This window comes from Stigmatopora argus, chromosome 1 (genome assembly GCF_051989625.1).
Source record: "Stigmatopora argus isolate UIUO_Sarg chromosome 1, RoL_Sarg_1.0, whole genome shotgun sequence".
NCBI classification, from domain to species: domain Eukaryota; kingdom Metazoa; phylum Chordata; class Actinopteri; order Syngnathiformes; family Syngnathidae; genus Stigmatopora; species Stigmatopora argus.
The window spans coordinates 10,810,972-10,833,587 of NC_135387.1; the positions used below are offsets into that span (position 1 = coordinate 10,810,972).

The 22,616-nt window shown below is 41.2% G+C and overlaps 1 protein-coding gene across 4 annotated transcripts; it reads left to right on the forward strand.

The window, feature by feature from the left end:
* Nucleotides 1–365: 365 nt before the first annotated feature.
* On the forward strand, nt 366–22,560 carry LOC144071303 (plakophilin-4-like). 4 transcript variants are annotated; one of them, XM_077596285.1, is made up of 22 exons: nt 366–604; nt 1,163–1,321; nt 2,980–3,092; nt 3,207–3,241; nt 3,349–3,456; nt 4,953–5,095; nt 5,834–6,260; nt 7,110–7,280; nt 7,948–8,149; nt 8,374–8,506; nt 9,228–9,441; nt 10,333–10,516; nt 11,987–12,104; nt 12,335–12,529; nt 12,600–12,776; nt 13,758–13,908; nt 13,976–14,168; nt 14,234–14,318; nt 14,407–14,524; nt 14,595–14,726; nt 14,808–14,881; nt 21,186–22,560. In XM_077596285.1, the coding sequence occupies exons 2-22, from the start codon at nt 1,211–1,213 to the stop codon at nt 21,435–21,437; spliced, it is 3,336 nt and encodes a 1,111-aa protein (XP_077452411.1). In that variant the 5' UTR covers nt 366–604; nt 1,163–1,210; the 3' UTR covers nt 21,438–22,560. The 4 variants fall into 4 exon arrangements, with proteins under 4 accessions (XP_077452411.1, XP_077452436.1, XP_077452427.1 ...); XM_077596310.1 differs by having other exon boundaries at nt 7,110–7,274; XM_077596301.1 differs by having other exon boundaries at nt 3,349–3,450.
* Nucleotides 22,561–22,616: the final 56 nt, after the last annotated feature.

The window sequence follows — 22,616 nt, forward strand, 5'->3', positions numbered from 1 at the left end:
TTTATTTAAGATTCATTATCGTCATTAGAGGGTGGGATAAGAGGATATTTATTTAGTATTTATTCAACTTTTTCCAGCGTTAGCTTTTATTTTGGTCTGAGTACAAGGAAATTGATTCCGGCCCATATTAGTATTCTGCATGTGGCTTATCCAGAATTTGCATGAGTGAGACGAAAAATACCCTTCAATTCTAGAATGACCCAAATCACGTCTCCCCAAAAATTAAAAACATAATTATTCCTCAATCTAATATGAAACACACGCTTGCAAACTCCCCCTGCAGGCACAAATCGACTCGGATAAGAAAGGCATCCATCGCCGCATGGTGACGTCACGCCGTCGATCGGTAACACTGGCTCGGCGGTTGGTGGGCGGGCGGCAGATTTTCGCGTGGACGCGCCGCCGGAGGTTGAAGTGCATACATCCATATTTGCGATTAAAACCCGTCCGCACGCAGCGAGCGAATCCCCAAAGACGCATACATCTCGGGTTATTTTGAAAATGCGGCCGCTGTCACGGACAAGGAGCCCATTGGGAAGGATGTACGCCTAATAGGACGGAGCGCGCCAGGTGTGGCCTGCTTCCAACAGCGACATCTGGCCGGGTGAGTCGCACCGACAGCCGCTTTGCCGAGGGGGGAGGCTCCGTTTCACCTCAGCCGCCTTCCTCAATGAGTCGGCGGCGACTTCATCCTTGCCTTGCCGGAGGACCCCTCTTCCAACAAGATGCCCTCTTGTGCAGTGTGCATGCAGTCGGTGCATAGTAGGTTATGTATGACTATGATGCTTGCTTTGCATTGAGTGTCGCCCTACTGGCCTGTAAAAATGAACAGACCAATACCAGGAACTAAAGAACAATAAGAAGGATGGACTTTGGGGTCAATTTGGCCTGCTGCATGTCACATTTAGTTGAGGATTATTTGAGGCTCTGTCAAATTTTTGCTAGGCATTTGTCACCTTGAACCGGTGGGTGTCTGTTTTTTTTCTCAGTGCGTCCTGATATAAAATCTACAAGATACAAAGCAGATGTTTAGAGAGCAGTCAATGAGGTTCATTAGAGTGTCATCATTTTTTTAGGGGGGGGTTAAAGTCATTTGACGAACCCAAAATGCTGCCTGCTTTGCGTATATACAAATATGACAGGGTCCCCGTGTTCTTCGCAGACGCCGCCTCAGCAGCAGCCCAAGTCTGGACTTTTTAGCCAAACAAAGATGGAGGAAATGGACTCACATGCAGACGGTCCAATGCCGAGTGGCCGCGGCAAGCCATCGGACGCCAACTCCAACACCACCAACAACCTGCTGGCCTCTGTCAAAGAACAGGTGAGATAGCAACACACCTCGTGTCGAGAAATTCTTCCACGTGACTGCCACAATTATTTGCATCTTCGCACTCTCATTTTATTTTCAATGAAGAAGTTGCACCTCTATGGAGAACTAATTAAAATTTACAGATCAAATCGGTCCCAGCTCGCTCCTCACTGTGTAGAGTTTGCATGTTCTGCACAGGCTTGTGTGGGTTTTCTCCGGGTACGCCAGTTTTCATCCCAAAAACATGCAAAATTGGCTGGTCGAACACTCTAAATTTCCCCTAGCTATGATTGGTTGTCCATCTCCTGGTGCCATTAGTTGGCTGGCATAGGCTCCAGCACCACCCGCCATCCATGATTTCAAAATTAGCTAAGCTTATTTTGTCTTCTTGTGGTTATCTATGTTTTGACTGCTTTGTTTATAACAGACAATGGTGTTATAAACGTCTGTTATAAACGAACCCGTCTAAACATACATTATTTCAACAGTTGTTTTAAGTGAAATTCTGCACACGCATTGCATCTAGAGGGCACCATATATCATTTTGACACTTTCAGAGGCCAATTCTAATAGCAGCCAATTACAGCTCTGTTTTTAGTTCTAGCACTTTTTTCATGTTAATATTCAGGGTGTAACTAAACTACATCAATCTGAATCGAGACATTGATTAGTTAAGCAAAACGCCCAATCAATTCGATCGACATCACTCATTATTATTTTCTTTTAGATAAGCTGTTTGGTAGAAAATAAAGGTTTTCAGTCAAAATGTCAAATGTATCAAAATTGCTTTTTTCAATTTTTTAAATTCAAGTGAAGTGTAATTGTGTTTAATCTGTACAGAATATCAAGTGAAATCGATTAGCGGCAGTTGCTCAGAATCAGAATTGAATCACGGGAAAAACATTGTATTGTCGGCAAAAATTGCATCAGTGTCCAAAGATTGATATATCTTCATGAAATTGGTCATTTATAATCCTAATAAATCCAAGAATATTGAAGTGAGACAAATACTGATGAATTAAAACAGCATATCAAGCGTTTTCTACTACTACTGTGCTGAAGCCCAAAGGATTCAAAAGTAGCAGTGATAGGCCCTGAATAATAATACTAGTAGTATGATCAATTTAAAGATGATGTGTATCTAGATTAAGTTTCCAGGTTGTTAATGTATTATTACGAGTTGCCAGTAGCTTCAAGGACCCAAAGGTTGCTGCTGTGACTCGGATTATTATCACAAGGTATAAGCCGCCAGCCCAGGCGGCCTTCAATCAATGCCACAACGTTGCCATCAGCCGCTCAGAAGTCAATATTTCACTCCGCCTGGATAATGTAAAGCTAGTAATCTTGGATGTGAAGGAAATGAGGAGCAATGTGATCAGATAGTCAGCACGATGCTCCAAAAAACAGCATGCAAACTCAGAAAAAGGTCTCGAGGGGGTTCAATAGACCCGCACTGGGGTCACGTCAGCGCTCAAATTTTTGACCTGAAAGAGCATTTCTAGATGGTCAGTCAGAATGGCACAAAAAGCGTTACCTCAATTCACAAACAAAGTGAAATTTGGCTAATAGACACCCTTTCTATTTGAAATTGGAGGTCTGACATGAAATGATCACCTCATTCTTCAAATTTCCATTCTGGATTAAATTGTAAAAAGAAAAATTCAAAATAGGAGTTGCAGTTTGAACGTCTGACACGGGAGTTGGAGGAAGAGCGTCAGATTGTGGCGAGCCAATTGGAGAGGTGCATGCTGGGAGCCGAGTCGCCAGTGGCCGACAGCAGCAGGTAAGCACTTAACGAAAGAAGTCTAGTAGAGCGTAATAAAATTTTGCATTGTTGGATTTTTTAAATTTTATTCACAGTGAAATAATGCGTCTTTATGCACTTTCTCACTTAAAGCTCATCTGAGAAGTCTTTTGCTTGGAGGACAGCAGGTATATTAGGCCATCACTACATTCTTACATTTAAAGAGAAACAATACATAAAGAGTACATTTCACCCAAGAAAGTGTCTTTTTGACCTTGAATGAATGCTTTTACAGGAGATCCACAGGGAATAGCTGCATCTGCATGTCAAGGTCATCGCATGGAGGCAGAGGAGGGGGTCTACCCGCCTGAAGGGGACCACGCATCCCTGCATGACAGTGAGGGTCTGTTGCTTGTGCACCCGCGGTCACGCTTGGAGAAAAATACCTGAACTATGAATCACAAATTCAAAAGATTGCAATGTTGCTGTAATGTGGCATCACAAGGCAGGTGGAAGACTCTCTTTTAAACTAGCGGAAAAAACTATGTTTGGTTTATTTTTAAACAAGCCCCCTTTTAAAATTATTGGAATATTCTCCAGTTGTATAAAATGTGTCTAATGGCTTTTAAGGTAAAAAAAAAAAACCCAAAAAACACATAAAAAATACATATCAGGTTTTTGGCTCGTCCTCAATGGGGGCATTTTGCTGCCAAAATTTAAGACAGTGCAAGTTAGTTTTGATTTACCCGCGCCTATGTGACCAGCAATTTTGCTAGTGTATATATATTTTTATAAATCATTATTATTCTTGATATGTTTTTGTCATTGTTGCTGACAATGCACCAATAGTGATAATGCACCAATTAGCCAAGTTATCTGGTCCAAACGAGTGCAAAGCTGTGCCCAATTTAATTAATTAATTCAATTTCTGAAACTTTCATCCCCACAAGAGTGCAGGTTGTGCTGGAGCCTATTCATGCAAACTCCACACGGTGATGATCCACCTGGGATCGAACCCTCGACCCCAGAAAAGTGAGGCCGACGCGCTAACCGCTCGGTCACCGAGCCACCTTTGTAATTAAAATGATCTTAAATTTACTTTGTGCATCGATTTAGATCAATTGTCTTTTTGAGATACCAAACATTTCAGGTTAGCTGTTTGGTACTTCCAGTGAAGTATTTGGCGACTATCAGGCGTAACGTAAACGTACATTTGTAGTATGGCAGAATCTTGTCGCACTTTGGTTCGCCAAAAGTTTGGAATAACTCATAAAGACGGTTTACTTATTTTCCCATTGAAGAAGAGGAGGCCTGTACACTAAATGGCCACGAAAGGAGAAGTTGATGGAAAGTGAGGCCAGGGAGAAGAAAACATTATCAGGATTGAATTAATGCGTATTTCCATGAAAATGCAGAAGGGTCTTTGAGGATAACAGAAAAACAGCAGCAACCGCGATGTCATTTACTTAATTTTTTTTTTATGGAAGACTAATTTTGGGGAGAACGTTTTGAAGAGCCTACAAAAAGTGATCAAACAGCTTTTCTTTTATCATGTCACAGCATCACGGGACACTCATAAGTTGATAAGTAATCACACAACACAATGAGTAAAGCTTTGATAACACATTTGCTCTGATTTAAACTCCTTCCCCTGTCTGAAAATAAAATAACATCCCCGGGAAGCTTCGTAAGTAGGCCATTCCGTGAAGCTGTTTGCACAGCGCACATTGTTCCCATTAAAGCATTGTGGCTTAATGCAGATAATCACGTTGCATCTTTCCACTCAAAAAGTCCCATTACAAATTTAAAGCCGTGTGAGATCAAATGCAAATGACGAAAAAGGCAGTGACTGTTGACTGATGCTCTCTGAGCGGGCAACGTTTCCCCATCTTTTCGCAGGCTCGGCTCATATAACTTCCTATTCAGACAGCGGCTACCAGGACAGCAGCGTTAGTTACTACAGCAACCAGAACATCGTACGTTCCGAGCCACGCGCCTCAATGTCGAGAAGCCCAAGAGCTGAGGGTCAAGCATCTGTGCAGGTAGGAGAAGTCTGACTGCAGTAATACATTGTTGCATTTGATGACCCTTTTGCCTTTTGTTTTGGGCTATTTGTACAGACATTCGTGGTACATCCAAGGTCATATGAGGGAGATTACGTAGATTAGCAGCAAGGGTTCCGTTTCGCATAAATATTTATAACTAGGAATTTCTAAAGTTCGTAGGTATAATTGTTTTTAATTTGTCAATAGTAAGAGAAAGACAAGAGATCCATTCATTCATCCTCTGATCCATTTATCCTCACAAGTTGCAGGGGTGCTGGAGAACTATCCCAGCTACCTACGGGCAGGAGACAAGTACCCCTTGAAGTGGTTGCTAACACTAACTCAATCGCATGCCACATACACACAAACAAAATTTCACACTTTCAGTTAAATCTATGGAGACTAGAGCGTCCAATCAGTTTATCCTGCATGTTTTTCGAGCTTGAGAAGAAGGGGGAATACCCGCAGAAAACCCACACGGCATGAGGAGAACATGCAAACTCCACACTGGAAGGATTTTACAGATACAGTTTGATGTACACAATAAATAGAGACTCAGTGCTTATGAGAGCCATAGTTGACATGATGACATCAACTTTTGGAAAAGTTCAATAGATCTAATTTACCTTTGAAATCACCCTATAACTGGCTCCAAAGCAAGGTACTATATGGATACAAATGAGCAGCATGGAGCCAAAGTATGAATGTACCTTTGAAATTCTGGTGTCTTCTCAGGCAACAGGCCGGATGCTGCGAAGGATGGCATCCCTCCCTTCCAGGAGCCAGTCTCCCGGCGGCGCCGCTGCTGGCACCGTCTCCCCCTCCCGCATTTCATTACGAACATCCCAGGGCAGCACCTATGACTCCCCCATCCTTTCCGAGCCCAAACCGCTGGCCGCCGTCTTCCCCGGGACCAGCATGCCACCCTCCTGCCCGTCGCCCTCCTCCCCTGGCGAGGACAGGGTCGTCGGGCGTCTGGGCTCCACTCTCTCCCTTATCGAGGGACGGGCTTTGCTGGGGTCACCGTTCCGCTCTGGGATGACCGCGGTACCTCAGCATTACGGTGCCACGCTACCCAGACAAAGTCATTCGCTGGCCTACGGAGCTGACCCGTACGGCCTGTACCAACGGAGTGCCCTGCCTCGCCCTGACAGCCTCATAGGTCAGTTATGTTTTCAAATTTTCTTGAAAAGAATCTCCTTCCACCCTTTGACTTCCGTTGACGGCGATCGATGACAGCTGCGAGCCATCTCGGTCAAAATGCATTGAACGTTTCTCATGGTCAATGGCAGCCAAAGACCTAACCGGCTTCACAATGCCAATGTTGCTGTTTTTCCCAGACCAAATACAACCAGATTATCATGACAACAAAGTTGTCCTTTTTAAGCATACCACCAACAGCTGGTGGAGATTTGCAGTAGCCATAGCATTGCGGCTATTGCGACATCACCCCTTGGTCACATCACTAAGCCTCTCCCACTGACCCACATAGCGAGGTCTCTACCACAAAGCCATCAGCTGATTATTATCTGGCAAAAGCAAAAGGCTTTAGACTGCCATCAGCATCTGCTTTATACTTGATTCTCAAGCCAAGCGCTCTTTCCTCTTTTATTTTCCACGCCATGGTTGTCATTGAGGAGTGCGCACGCACTCCTGTACCCTTTGTATGCATTCTGTGCCAGAGCATGCGCCTAGAGTAGGACTCGCAAGAGTGCACTTTAGAGGCAACGAACTACAAAGAAAAGCCTCCTGTTCCCCAGCTGAGTGCCTTTCTTCTGAGTGGCCTAATACTGTACGTCGCCCAGATCCTAATTCGGAATAAACTAACAGCATCATCCTAGGTTACAAAGACAAGATCAGCTATAAACTAAATAGAATACTGTTGCTCAACACTGGTGCAGTTGATTTGTCAACAAGGTGGAAAAAAAACGTGCCCAAAAAATATCCACTGAAGAAAAATTAGCGTAGCGTCTTTTGACGTGTTTTTACCTAAATAAATGTGCATCCGCAGGCCTTCACAGCTCATATGCCGGTCAGTCGGGCCAGATTGACCCGGAGCTGAGGGCAGCGTTGTCTCCAGATTCTCACATGACGCCGATTTTTGATGACCACGCTTTCCACAGCCCGTTGTATCACAGCCCCACCCAAGAACTGCAAGGCCCGCTCTACGGGACAGGTGCAGGTACTGCATGTCTTACAATCTTGTTGGACCTTCAAAGTCCCACTGTCATCGTTTTCCACATAATTGAATGGAGTTTAAAGTATTCAAAAAGCAATATTAAAGACGTCACGGGAAGTATGGAGACCGGCAGGCTTTATGCAGCCATTGGTCGCACAATGATTTGTTAGTTATAAATTATAGTTCAGACTTGTTGATTTTATTGTGTGATAAGTCAGAATGCAGAGTTAAAAGTGTCTTAAAGAGGAAGATTTTTGGTTAAAATGTGCTTATTTAATCGTATTTCTTCATTTTGGTAACCAACGGCCAAGCTAATGTGTATGTGTCACTTTAATTCCATGATTGGAACTCAACCTGTAATTAATTTTTTTAACTTGATACATATTTTGTAAACAATGATTTATTCACAAATGATGTGTTTCGGTGCCACCCTTAGTTATGTCATGAATTTACTCATTGGCTGCCATTGATAGTGAAAGGCGTCCATTTGATTTTTGGCAGTGATGGAACGATCTGCCATCCCTACGTGTCAGAATGGACTGGATTTCTTTTGCTGTCAGTGGCACTGAAATGCGATCATTCAATGCCAGACGACCCAGTCATTGATAGATTTGGTGTCTATTGCTGTCAACGGAAGTGAACGAGTATTCCTTCGATTTAATTTTTTTAGGCGTGGCGTCCCTCCGTCGAGCCACGAGCCATTGCAGCACTCTGCCGTACCAAAGAAGTAGCTACGGGCTAAACAATGCGGCCGTGTATGTCGACTCCTTCACGATCCCCGGCGAGCCACTCTATTCGCATCAGCACCCCGAGCTGGTGGAGCGGATGGTCACCCGCACGCCATCTGTCGAAAGCATCCACAAAGACCCAAGGTGCACCAAAAAAAATATGTGATGACATTTTTTTTCGAGTTTAAAAGTACTTCTTGCCCTCAATAAACACACACACACACAATAGAGGACAGTTGCTTAGTCGTTTTTTTTTGCTGTTTTGTTTTCAGACACTCCTTTATTATTAAAAAAAAGAATTTGCATGACACAGGTGTAGAACAAAGACAACAAACCTAATTTGTCTTTTTGCTTCTTTTGGCACCAAGGGAATTTGCGTGGCGAGACCCTGAGCTGCCAGAGGTCATCCACATGCTGCAGCATCATTTCCCGTCCGTGCAGGCCAACGCGGCTGCTTATCTACAGCACCTGTGTTTTGGAGATAACATGGTTAAAGTGGAGGTGAGTTGCCAGTGGTACAAATGATGGTGGGCATGTTTCATAATCACACAATTTGCAGTTTGTTAACCAACCCATTGAATTGTGATTTAGCATTTTTTAATATAAACAGTGTAATGTCATTAATGAAGAATTGTTTTTATTGAAAATGAGGTTTAGATGATACCTTAGTAAGCAATAGTCAAATTAGCCTTTGCATATAAAGTTAAGAAACCCTTGCATGTGTAGCAATAAGTTGATATTTATGACTCAAAAGTGATGAGTTTTAATGTGTAATTTACTAGTAGAATATAAAATGTGTGTTATGACTGTGGTCCCAAAAGTGCATTCTCTGTGGAATCCTTATACTTTTGTGAGATGCTGGCAAGCAAACTGAGGCAAAGCACCATCTGCTCTAACTCCAATGTAAAAAAAATATTGGTGCCAAACTCTTCTCTTCTGTCACTCAATTTTTTAAAATCTCATTCCTGTGCAAAAAAATAACTACAGCACAACAGATTTTTGTAATGGGAAACTTAATTTGTTTGTCTGATGTGTCCTGTGTTCCACATTGGCAAAGATGTGTTTTGAGACATTATAGAATAGTACTGAATGAAAGATTTGTTCTGTTTTTCGAGCCTTTGAGGGCCAGAATCTTTTTTTAACCGGTTTAATCCAGGTTACGCTTTCCATCAGATTTGGGGCATCAGAAGGGGGTGTACTTAAATCCTTGGTTACTCTGCAGGTGTGTCACTTAGGAGGCATCCAACACCTGGTTGATTTGCTAGACAACAAGGCAGCAGAAGTACAGAAGAGCGCCTGTGGGGCCCTGAGGAACCTTGTGTATGGGAAAGCCACAGACAACAACAAGGTGGCACTGAGGAACTGCGGCGGAGTCCCGGCACTCCTGCGCCTCCTCAGAAAGACGACAGACAACGAAGTCCGCGAGCTGGTCACTGGTAGGTTTAAAACCAGGGGTGGGCAAACTCTTCCACAAAGGGTTGCTGCAGTGGATGCAGGGTTTTGTTCCAACCTCCAAAGAGGACACCTTTCCACAAATCTGGTATCTTACAAGTGCAATAAGTGGATTACAGTCAGGTGCTTCTCGTTTCCACAGAATCCTCATTGGTTAACTGTCTGTGCTGGATCGGTTGGAACAAAAACCTGCACCCACAGCCGCCGTTTAGGACCGGTTTGCCCACCCGTTTAAAACATTAGTGGGCTTCTGATCAGAACATTTGGAAAATCTTTCACCTATCAGATAGAGAGAGGAAATCTGGGTAAAAATATTCAGCACTGGTCCATTATCTGGAGTGGCAGTGGATTGTTGTGTGTTTGAGAGTTACTGTTGTGTTTTGACTGAGTTCGGGTCAGTTTGGATGCGAGTGAATGTGTTGTTGAAACAGTGTGCCAGCTCTTCAGCCACACCGCACATACTGTTTGATACCAGGAGACACCAGATGGCTCTGAGTCGCCAAATGATTCACAGCACTATTTTAAAACTCAGGGAAAGTTCCTTTTCATTTTGTACCCTTTATAAGGCACTTGTTTAACTCATGGACCATGCTAGATGTCCAATCTGTTTTAAAAGGGAAGATTAACAATGAATAATCGATGATGAACGTAATGATCAAGGTCTTGTCTAGCTCTCTAAATACGAGATAAAAAAACGTAACATGTGTATTTCTGTTTTGATATCTTGTAAGTTCATTTACTTTTCATACTAAAATGTGGTGCCTGTGTATATGGATGCCAGGTTTCATTGTTTTATTATTTTTTTATTGACCAAAAATAGTTACTTGTACTTTAAAAGGTCAAAGATGGAAACTCACCTGTACTGAATTCTTTAGGGGTCCTATGGAACCTCTCCTCCTGCGACGCGGTGAAGATGACCATCATTCGGGACGCTTTGACCACACTGACCAACACGGTGGTCATCCCCCACTCAGGATGGAGTAGCTTGTCACAACGTGAACAACACAAGATCAAGTTTCAATCCTCCCTACTGTTGCGGAATACCACCGGGTGTCTGAGGTGAGTTGCACACCTCTAATAGGAGCGTACAAGCCTAGACAAAAATGACAACCTCTGCATTGTGGAAACAAACAGCTATTTCATGGCTCAAATATAGATCCACGGCAACGCATTCGTAACCAAACAAACAAATTTACATTAAATTGGATTCATATATACAGACACACTCAAACATACGTTTAATGTAACTTTACACAAAACTGAATTCTATTTTTTTTTTATTTTTTTTTTACCTTTGTTCTCCGGGTTGACTCCACCCGGATGTTCAGCGGGAGTTTTTAAAAGGAACGCGTCAAGTGTTGTTTGTTTTTGCCTTCCCTTCAAAATATTTCGAAAATGACGCGCTCAAATGCCCTCACAATACGATAACGCTCGACCACTTGCCAGCTTGTCAGGGTGCCTCTTTTCTACAAAATCAGAAAACTCTTGCCACTTCGCTAGCATGTCTTTGATATCCTTTGTAGCCAGGCGGTCCCCCTCATCCACCTACTCCTCGCTACTGAGTTCCCGCAACACCTCTAAATGTTAACTCTCCTGGAGCTCGATTAAATCCTGTGTCATCAGTTCTTCGTGGTGCTCGGCGATTAGGTCATTCACATCTGCCTCGTTAACCTCCAGCCCCAAGGATTTTCCAAGTGACACGATATCATCCATGACAACGAGCAAGCTCTGTGACACGGGAAAATGCAATCTCCGCCCAGGGCTTGTAGATATCTGTTATACACAAAAGAGATGCGGCAAAAAAGACAGCGCGCTACAATGATAAACAGCCTCTCATGTCATGGCCACCTGGCTTTCTCGCATCTCAAAATTTTGCTCGTATCTCGAGATAATTATTTGCTCGAAATTTTCCTCATATCTCGAGCATCTCGTAGGTAGAGCTCCTCGTATGTAGAGGTACCACTGTAAAAGTAAAAACAATGAACAAAAAGTCACACACACGCAAAAAATACTTAGTGACAGGAAAGAGAATAAATTTAATGTATTACTTTCCGGCAGCCCGGTGGTGCGGGTGGTTAGCGTGTCGGCCTCACAGCTCTGGGGTCCTGGGTTCAAATCCAGGCCAAGTCCACCTGTGTGGAGTTTACACGTTCTCCCTGGGCCTGTGTGGGTTTCCTCCGGGTACTCCGGTTTCCTCCCGCATTCCAAAAAACATGCATGGGAGTCCGATTGGACACTCTAAATTGCCCTTAGGTATAGGTGTGAGTGTGCATGGTTGTCCGCCTTGTGCCCTGCGATCGGCTGGCCACCGATTCAGGGTGTCCTCCGCCTCAGCTGGGATAGGCTCCAGCACCCCCCGTGACCCGAATGAGGATGAAGCGGTTCATAAAATGAGATTAAAGATGAGATGGGTTTTACTTTCCACTTCTGCACACCACTCAACAGAATAGAAAAATGAATAAAACACAAATAATTCTAAAGCGGCTTGTTACAGTCTAGCTTAAATTTGTCTGTGTGAACGTGTGCCAGGAACCTGAGCTCGGCTGGGGAGGAGGCGAGGGGGCAACTGCGTTGCTGTGAGGGTCTTGTGGACTCACTGCTCCACATTCTCAAAGCCTGCGTAAATACCTCGGACTACGACAGCAAGGTGACACCAACACACACATGGGCCAATTGTATTTACTCAGATAACAACTCAAAATAGAAGAAAACAAAGACATAAACAAAAGGAAATTCAAAATGACTTTAATTGGGAACCAGCAGCACCACGTTAACAAATCTTTCTCTGTTGTTTTACCAAAACGGAGCAATTGAAAAAAAACAGGAAAGGGCCACACTTTAAAGTCACAATGAAAATGTTGACTTAACCCCCTTCAGATTGTGGAGAACAGCGTGTGCACACTGAGGAACCTTTCATATCGGCTGGAGGTAGAAATGCCATCCTCTCGTCTCCTTGGCAACCAGGAGCTCGACACACTGCTGGGGTTCTCCTCCACAGCTAAAGAACTAGACTACATCTGCTGGGGGAAGAGGAGGCGTGGGAGGAAAAGGACTGACTGGCCAGATGAAAAAGTACAACTGGGAAAAACCAAAACAGATGATAAGACAAGTTGTCATGTTTGTCTTGTGCTTGCATTGTTAGCAGTGGGACGGTACCGGGCCCATTCCAGGCTTTTCCCAGGCTCTGAGAGGTGCCGAGCTACTGTGGCATCCATTGGTGGTCAAACCGTACCTAAACTTGCTGGCTGAAAGCTCAAACGCCGCCACTCTCGAGGGTTCTGCGGGATCTCTGCAAAATCTGTCTGCAGGAAACTGGAAGGTCTCTAAATATAATCATGTGATCTGAATCGTTAATTTTAAGTTGCTTCATCCTGTACTCTAGTTCTAAAAAAAAGGCTATCGATATTGCATTCATGTACGTATACATCAGGGTAGTCCTAATATTCACAATGTTTCCGTTTTAAATATTGAGCTAGTTTCAGGTTGGCTATATACAGTAGGGATGTCCCGATGCTGATTTTTGACTTATTAATCGCTTCAAATTTTTTCAAGATATGTTTTGCCGTTACCAATCCACAGTTGTATTTTTAGACCAGTAAAAATAGTGTGACCAGCAATTGACTAATATATTTATATTTTTAAACCGAGCCCTGCTTTTACCTATATTACATGATGCTCTGTTATTATCATTAGTGTCTAAAGAGCCGTAGTCTCACTCAGTGAACATATTTGCCCTCTGGTTTGATTTACAACAGCCGAAAAAGCACAATAATACTGAAAACACGCAAGTACTAGATCGGGTGTAATGTTGTGCCCAAGTCTGATTCTGTCCAATCCTCAAAAAATAGCGACGTTGGTCACGAATTCCAATATTGAGTATCGGATGGGGACATTACTAATAGTATAAAGCATGTTAGGCGTGTTCTTAGCTGAGCAGAATAAAAATTGCATATGGGAGGTATATATGAATGTGAACATTTGATGGACGGGGATAGAAGTGTCCATGCCTTTTTTACAGACTCCTGGGAAAAACACAGAAAATACTTGAAGGACTTGTCCAGTAAGAAAACGATGAGCTTTTCCCACGATATCCTTGAGACAATAAGAAACTGTGAGATACAGATATTGTTAGCACCCCAAGACTTTATTTATAAAAAAAAAACTTGTCATTCAGGCAAATATACCTAACCTTTAGTGGACTCCGTAATTTAAGCCGGCATCTAAAAAATGTTGAAAAAGCTCAAATGGATCATGACAGGATGTGTAACCATTTCATTTTGTCTTTTTGCATGATGTGCAGTTCTCAGCTTACATCCGAGCAGCAGTGCGCAAGGAGAAAGGTTTGCCCATCCTGGTAGAGCTGCTGAGGATGGACAACGACCGTGTCGTCTGCTCCGTCGCCACCGCCCTACGCAACATGGCCCTTGATGGACGCAACAAGGAGCTCATAGGTAAGCTACAACTAAACACATGGGTTAGAGTTACACAGGGACCACTAAGGATTGTGTACATCCACAGGAAAGTACGCCATGCGGGATCTGATCCACCGACTCCCCGGCGGAAATCCATCCGTGTTGTCAGACGACACGGTGGCGTCCGTTTGCTGCACCCTGCACGAGGTGACCAGCCGCAACATGGAGAACGCCAAAGCTCTGGCTGACAGCGGCGGCATCGAGAAGCTGGTGGATATCAGCAAAGGGAGAGGCAAAGGGTGCGACACGTGCGCTGATGGAATTCTGATTTCAATGATTTTGGGAGTTTGCCATCTTTTTGCAGGTACTCAATGAAGGTCATGAAAGCAGCCGCTCAGGTGTTGAACACACTGTGGCAGTACCGAGAACTGAGGAGCCTCTACAAACAGGTCAGAATGGCATAAACGTGTAAGCGGATAGATTTGGACCGGGAATTTAGCTGTGACATCCGCCGTGTTTCTATGGAATGGGAAACAGGACGGTTGGAACTACACCCACTTTGTCACACCGGTCTCCACTCTGGAGCGAGACCGCTACCGCTCACAGCCGACACTCCCCACCAGCCCCATACACATGCCTGTCGTCATCCAATCTGGTGAGAGAACCGCCTCTCTGTTTCCGAAAGGTTGTTTCGGTCAGGCCATCATCATATTCTTCTTCTTCAGGCGGAAGCGCGACATCTTCACCGGCCATGCTCGGGATCCGGAGGCACAGCTCCAACTACCCCAGAGCGCAGTCGTCTATGCACCTCGACACTTACTACGCAGATAACAGTTTACACAGACATCACTACACAGGTTTGTTTGAATTTGTGCAAACGTGACTGGTCTGGCACATTCCAGGGTTTCAGATAAAATTTAGTTTTCTTCATTATTCAGGGTCCGAGAAGAAAAGCGCATATTTCATCGGCACGTACAGTTCACAGTCTGGAGATGAGTTTAGAAGGGCACAGGTAAGGAAGGAGTAACGCAAAATGTTTCTCAATAAAAGTCTTTGGTTGCCATTGATAGTTATAATCGCGGCTTTGGTTTGGTTTTGACAGTTTACGCATGCTGATGTTGAAGTTAACTTGTAATCACACTAAATACTTCTATGGAAAAACTCCTTCAGACATAAATATAAATCCTTTTAGAGAAAAACAGGAAATATGGCTAAGACGGAGTGTTCTTTTTGATGAGGGGGGGGATGACTTTATCCACGGCAACGCACTCGTAACCGAACAAACAAATTTAAATTAACTTGGATTAATATATACAGACACACTCAAACATACGTTTATTGTAACTTTGCACAAAACTGAATTCTATTTTTTTTTCTTTTTTTACCTTCGTTCTGGCCGGGTTAGCTGTTTGCCACGCCTCCACCCTCACGTTCGCCATCGATGGGCTGTTTGCTGTTGTATTCCCTTCAAAATATTCCGAAAATGATGCACACAAATGTCCTCACAATAGGATAACGCACGACCACTTGCCAATGAGAAGTAGTCTTGAATGTGCGATCGCGGGAGCTAACAGGCTAAGGAAGGAAAAACAGGAAATGCTCAGCCTACCCATGTATTGATTGTGGGTAATGAAGTTTTATTCTGAGAAAGGGTGCGATTGGCTATCGGTGTTGTGTGCACGAGTATACAGACGCTCCCCTACTTACGAACGCAATTGGTTCCGAGCGATTGTTCATAAGTTGAATTTGTTTGTAAGTTGATTCAGTGCTATATTTTGTATTATAATTTATGTTTAAGGCCGATATAAGTATATTGAAGGTTTATATAAGTGCATTTGTATGTTTAAGGCTTGTATAAGTAACACGCATTGGTTTGTACTGAAAAAAAAAAAAATTAATAAAATGGAGAGAATATGTACAGTACTGGAGAGAGAGAGAGAGAGAGAGGGAGAGAGAGAGAGAGAGAGAGAGAGAGAGAGATTTATGTATTAGAAACTGGCCAAAAGAAGCGACCTAATGACGATTGCACAGTTTTCTTCTTTTTTTCATCATAAATGATGCGGTAGCACTGTATGGCATCATTCAATTGATTTGCAAACTTTGTGCAACGTTCAATATTTGGGTCCTGCTGCTCGATCTTTCTGTTTATAAATGGTACTGACGGTCGAACGATTCAATGGCCGTGAAACGCTCACCACTCTCACGCGCATCAAGCTTCGTTATTATTGCCACTCGTTTCAAATGAAATGGCTTGCCTCTTCCTTGCAACTCCCTCAATAGAAGCCTTTAGCTTTTTACCAAGCATATTCAATATTGGATGCATGAGATATTTAATGATACAAATGAAAAAGGTTCTTTGCACACTGGAGATACATTCACGCACTTCCGCACTGCAACGAAGAAGAAGGTAGATGCTGGGTGAGCTGAGCTCTCACAGCGCCAGGCCTCGGTATTAGCGGCGGAAAGAAGTACTACTCCGAAAAAGGCGCGAAATACAAAATTGGACTTGCGAATATTTTTGGACTTAAACGCAATTTGCAGACATGTTCGTATGTACCGTTGTTCGTAAGTTGAATGTTCGTAAGTAGTGGAGCGTCTGTATATAGTAAGGCTTTTTTCTTTAAAAAATCGACATAGTATAGTAAGGCTAAGAAAGTCAGAGAATAAATCTGACTTCTGATTCTTCTCCTAGTTATTGCTGTGGTCCAGTGGCAAAAAATATTGGTTCAGAACTTGAGGTGGGAATCAGGAGTGAGTTCAATTCCACTCTTTGCAATTCACAAATTGTTTATTGGGGTAATGAAAAGGATAAATATAACTTCCTATCACTTCATTTCAGAAGTCACTGTGGTCCAGTTGCAAAGACAAACAGTCAGAACTTCAGTTGGACTCAAGTTCAAATCAGGAGTGAGTTCAATCCCACTCTTTGCAATTCTCAAATTGTTTATTGAGGTAATGAAAAGGAAAGATATAACTTCCAATCACATCATTTCAGAAGTCACTGTGGTTCAGTGGCAAAGACAATGGGTCAGAACTTCAGGTGGACTCAAGTTCAAATCAGGAATGAGTTCAATTCCACTCTTTGCAATTCTCAAATTGTTTATTGAGGTAATGAAAAGGATAGATATAACTTCCAATCACACCATTTCAGAAGTCACTGTGGTCCAGTGGCAAAGACAATGGGTCAGAATTTCAGGTGGACTCAAGTTCAAATCAGGAATGAGTTCAATTCCACTCTTTGCAATTCTCAAATTGTTTATTGAGGTAATGAAAAGGATAGATATAACTTCCAATCACATCATTTCAGAAGTCACTGTGGTCCAGTGGCAAAGACAATGGGCCAGAACTTCAGGTGGACTCAAGTTCAAATCAGGAATGAGTTCAATTCCACTCTTTGCAATTCTCAAATTGTTTATTGAGGTAATGAAAAGGATAGATATAACTTCCAATCACATCATTTCAGAAGTCACTGTGGTCCAGTGGCAAAGACAATGGGTCAGAACTTCAGGTGGATTCAAGTTCAAATCAGGAATGAGTTCAATTCCACTCTTTGCAATTCTCAAATTGTTTATTTAGGTAATGAAAAGGATAAATATAACTTCCAATCATGTTTAGGCGGGCCGCCTCGTGGTGTAGTGGGTAAGTCACCTGCCTGCGACGTGGGTGTCGAGGGTTCACGTCCCGGTGTCGCCAGTCAACGACTGTATGGTGTCGGCAGTCGCCACCAGGAACCCCCCCTCCCAACTGTCTTCCGGTCAGCCTTCGGCTGACCGGAAATATTCTTTTGCTGAAAAAAATGACTAAGTCTTTATTTGAATGAAAAAAGGATTACCCATTTACTGAACTACTGGTGTAGTGATTAGTCAAACGAGAGCGGGATTCGAACCTCATCTCCCACATGGCAGTCAAATCCACTAACTTGAGGTCTGTCTGACCCATTGTCTTTGCCATTGGACCACAGTGACTTCTGAAATGAGATGATTGGAAGTTATATTTATCATTTTCATCACCTCAATAAACAATTTGAGATTTGCAAAGAGTGGACTTGAACTCACTCCAGATTTGAACTTGTGTCCAACTTCAATTTCATCCCATTGTTCTTGCCACTGGACCACAGTGTCTTCTGAAATGATGTGATTGGAAGTTATATTTATCCTTTTAATTACCTCAATAAACAATTTGAGAATTGCAAAAAGTGGAATCAAACTCACTTCTGATTTGAACTTCAGTCCACCTGAAGTTCTGACCCATTGTCTTTGCCACTGCACCACTGTAAAGTTGGAAGTTGTATTTATCCTTTTCATTACCTCAATAAACAATTTGAGAATTGCAACGAGTGGACTTGAACTCACTCCTGATTCCCGCCTCATGTTCTGACCCAATGATTTTGCCAGTGGACCACAGCAACAACGAGAAGGTGAACAATCAGAAGTCAGATTTATTCTCCGACTCTCTTAGCATTACTTGCTGTCATATTTTAAAGAAAAAAAGCCTTACTATACTATGTCGTTTTTTAAGAAAAGAAGCCTTACTATACAATATCGTTTTTTAAGAAAAAAAGGCTTCCTCTACTATGTCGTTTTTCAAGAAAAAAAGCCATGCTATACTATGTCGTTTTTTAGGAAAAAAAGCCTTACTATACTATGTCGTTTTTTAAAGGAAAAAAGCCATATTATACTATGTCGTTTTTTAGGGGGGAAAGCCATACTATACTATGTCGTTTTTTAGGGAAAAAGCCTTCCTCTACTATGTCGTTTTTCAAGAAAAAAAGCCATGCTATACTATGTCGTTTTTTTTAGGGGAAAAAAGCCATACTATACTATGTCGTTTTTTTTAGGAAAAAAAGCCTTACTATACTATGTCGTTTTTTAAAGAAAAAAAGCCTTTTGGACTTAAACGCAATTTTAAACAAAAAAGCCTTACTATACATGGTCATTTTTTAAGAAAAAAGCCTTACTATACATGGTCTTTTTTGTAAATAAAAATCCTTACTATACTATGTCGTTTTTAAAGACAAAAAAGCCTTACTATACTGTGTCGTTTTTAAAGAAAATAAGCCTTACTATACTATGTCGTCTTTAAAGAAAAAAGCCTATACTATGTTGTTTTTTAAGAAAAAAGCCTTACTATACTATGTCGTTTTTTACGAAAAAAGCCTTACAATACTATGTCGTTTTTTTTAAGAAAAAAGCCTTACAATACTGTCATTTTTTAAGAAAAAAAGCCTTACTATACTATGTCGTCTTTTAAGAAAAACGCTTTACTGTACATGGTCGTTTTTTTTAAATAAAAAAGCCTTACTATACATGGTCATTTTTTAATAAAAACCCTTAATATACATGGTCATTTTTAAAGAAAAAAGCCTGACTATATATACATAGTATTTATTTTTTAAACAAATAAAAGCTTTAATTTACATAGACCACTTTAAGTCGTTTTTAAAGACAAAAAGCCTTTATGTCGTTTTTAAAGACAAAAAAGCGTTACTATACTGTGTCGTTTTTAAAGAAAATAAGCCTTACTATACTATGTCGTCTTTAAAGAAAAAAGCCTATACTATGTTGTTTTTTAAGAAAAAAGCCTTACTATACTATGTCGTTTTTTACGAAAAAAAGCCTTACAATACTATGTAGTTTTTTTACGAAAAGAAGCCTTACTATACAATATCGTTTTTTAAGAAAAAAGGCTTCCTCTACTATGTCGTTTTTCAAGAAAAAAAGCCATGCTATACTATGTCGTTTTTTAGGAAAAAAAGCCTTACTATACTATGTCGTTTTTTAGGGGGAAAAGCCATACTATACTATGTCGGTTTTCAGGGAAAAAGCCTTCCTCTACTATGTCGTTTTTCAAGAAAAAAAGCCATGCTATACTATGTCGTTTTTTTAGGGGAAAAAAGCCATACTATACTATGTCGTTTTTTTAGGAAAAAAAGCCTTACTATACTATGTCGTTTTTTAAGAAAAAAAGCCTCACTATACATGGTCTTTTTTAAACAAAAAAGCCTTACTATACATGGTCATTTTTTAAGAAAAAAGCCTTACTATACATGGTCTTTTTTTTTAAAATAAAAAGCCTTACTATACTATGTCGTTTTTAAAGACAAAAAAGCCTTACTATTCTGTGTCGTTTTTAAAGAAAATAAGCCTTACTATACTATGTCGTCTTTAAAGAAAAAAGCCTATACTATGTTGTTTTTTACGAAAAAAAGCCTTACAATACTATGTCGTTTTTTTAAAGAAAAAAGCCTTACAATACTATGTCATTTTTTAAGAAAAAAAGCCTTACTATACTATGTCGTCTTTTAAGAAAAACGCTTTACTGTACATGGTCGTTTTTTATAAATAAAAAAGCCTTACTATACATGGTCATTTTTTAATGAAAACCCTTAATATACATGGTCATTTTTAAAGAAAAAAGCCTGACTATATATACATAGTATTTATTTTTTAAACAAATAAAAGCTTTACTTTACATAGACCACTTTTTTTAAAAGAAAAAGCCTTACGATGTCCAGCCATTCAAGTCATTTTGCATGCCAGCTTTACGTTTGTACCAAATCTCGGGGTATTCTTTGCTCAGTTATGAAGCACGTCTAATAAGATGAGTAAATATTTGACATTATCGTCGACAAGGAAAAAGAGTGTCGCCAAACTTTCGTCAAAACATATACGTACTTCATTACCCAGAAAGCCCTCTTTTTGCCCGCGCATGTGCATTATGCATTTTCTGGTCCATTTGTAGGAGAAACTGTGTGAAGAAATTGTTCAGTGCTCGTAGATATCTGTTATACAGGAAAGAGATGTGGCAAAAGTGCGCTACAATGATAAACAGCCTCTCATGTCATGGCCACCTGGCTTTCTCGCATCTCGATTTTTTTCTCGTATCTAAAGCGAATTATTTGCTCTAAATTTTCCTCGTATCTCGAGCATCTCGTAGGTAGAGCTGCTCGTATGTAGAGGTACCACTGTACAATGCTGGCTTGAATTGCAGCTGATCTAACTTGTCAGTTTTGAAACACAAGTTGTCTTTGGGCCTGTTTTTTATTTGACATCAGTGCTTGTAAAGAAACTATGTAGTAGATAAAATTCCCAAGCATTTTCTAAACCTCTGTGGAGAAAAAAATGCATATGCATACAAAGCCAATATGACCACAGTGACAAAATTCAGCAAAAAGTGTGAAATTCTTTACATATTTGCTTAAAGCTTGACTATACAAAAAATATACATATATTTTTCAATGCGTGAAATGCCTGGAGATACCTTCTGTTGTGAATGGGCAGGATTATAGTAGGACTCAAACATTTTTGCTTCTTCAGCACCCAGAGCCATTCTACGATGAACCCGACAGGAAAAATTACAACAGACTTTACCTTTCGTCACCACAAGGCTACGGGACGGACCAGTACGAGGACGACCCGGTCCACTTAACCCCATCCTCAGCAGACGGCTACGTCAGCCAGCCGATCTCTTTCAAAAGCAACACCAACTACGTGGATTTCTACTCCACCACACGGAGGCCTTCAAACAGGGCCAACAAGTTCACAGGATCTCCCGACTCTTGGGTGTAAAAACATACACAGCAGTTTGAGCTTGAACAACTGCAGGTGAAAAGTGAATGGTGGGTGCACTAGGGTGCTCAGAGGTCTCTGAACCATCACGTATGCTTATACTAGACCTAAAGGATGAACCAAAACAGCATCAGGTAATGGCATCTTGTCTTATACTGGTGAACTTTTTAAGCAAGAAATCGGTGACCAGCTAAAAAGCTTAATGAAGTCATTATTAGGGTCCAAAGAGGGATGCTCAGAAAGCCTACACGTATGTTGTGATCACTGAATGCAATTTGTTTTCTCTGCGGTACGTGTAGTCTGTTGGCTCCATAATGTAAAAAAAACCAAAAGAAAAAACAGTCTATGTTCATCATATATTTATATAGCGGCATAAACTGTTTTTTTAATATATACAGGTGTGTTCAAAACTATTTAACGCCCACTGCATTATAGTTCCTGCTACTGGTCACCAATTCAGGTCACCAGCATCTTGGAAAATGAATGAATGCAATGTTGTAGTTTAACATTTAGCTTATTCATAGTCAAAATAAACCAAGACTTGTAAAAATCAACAATTGCATTTGTCCCTATTATTCTTAATTCCTGATTTGATCTCTTTATGAATGAGATAAAAGGGGTTGAGTAACTTTGAACACAACAGTATATTTCACCAAGATATGTATAACAGGGATGTGATGTTCTGACAGCAGCAAACACGTTGCCCAGAAATTAGGTTTGAAGGTTTTCTGGCCCAAATCGTAAGTGAACTGATGAGTGTTCTCATATTTTTGAGCGCTAAAAATGAGAACTTGTCGCTGTTCTATCTGTCAGCCAAAGGTGCAGTTGTATACCATAAAGTATGTGGAAAAATATTTATTTGTACATATACAATGTTGGAGCTGTCCTGTTGAACTGTTGTATTCAATCTGTAAAACTTTATATGTGACAATGTGAGGAAATATTTTATTTTATTTATGACTTATTTATTATTTTAGCTGTGACCTGACCAAGGTGACAAAGCTGTCTCTTCTGTCCAAAACTGCTAATGATTTTGTGCAATGTTACAAATGGGAATACTGTACATGAATAGGGGAAAAAAAGATGTGATGAAATGATATAATAAAAACCTGAAAATTATGTATTTACTTGTTTAAATCAAAATCATTTAGTTTTCCGTCAATGCCGTTTGTTGACCTG

Coding starts and splice junctions, on each gene's coding strand:
- LOC144071303 (XM_077596285.1), top strand. CDS start 1,211: ATGGAGGAAATGGACTCACATGCAGACGGTCCAATGCCGAGTGGCCGC. Junction 3,457..4,952: donor ATCCCTGCATGACAGTGAGG/GTCTGTTGCTTG, acceptor ATCTTTTCGCAG/GCTCGGCTCATATAACTTCC. Junction 7,281..7,947: donor GCTCTACGGGACAGGTGCAG/GTACTGCATGTC, acceptor TAATTTTTTTAG/GCGTGGCGTCCCTCCGTCGA.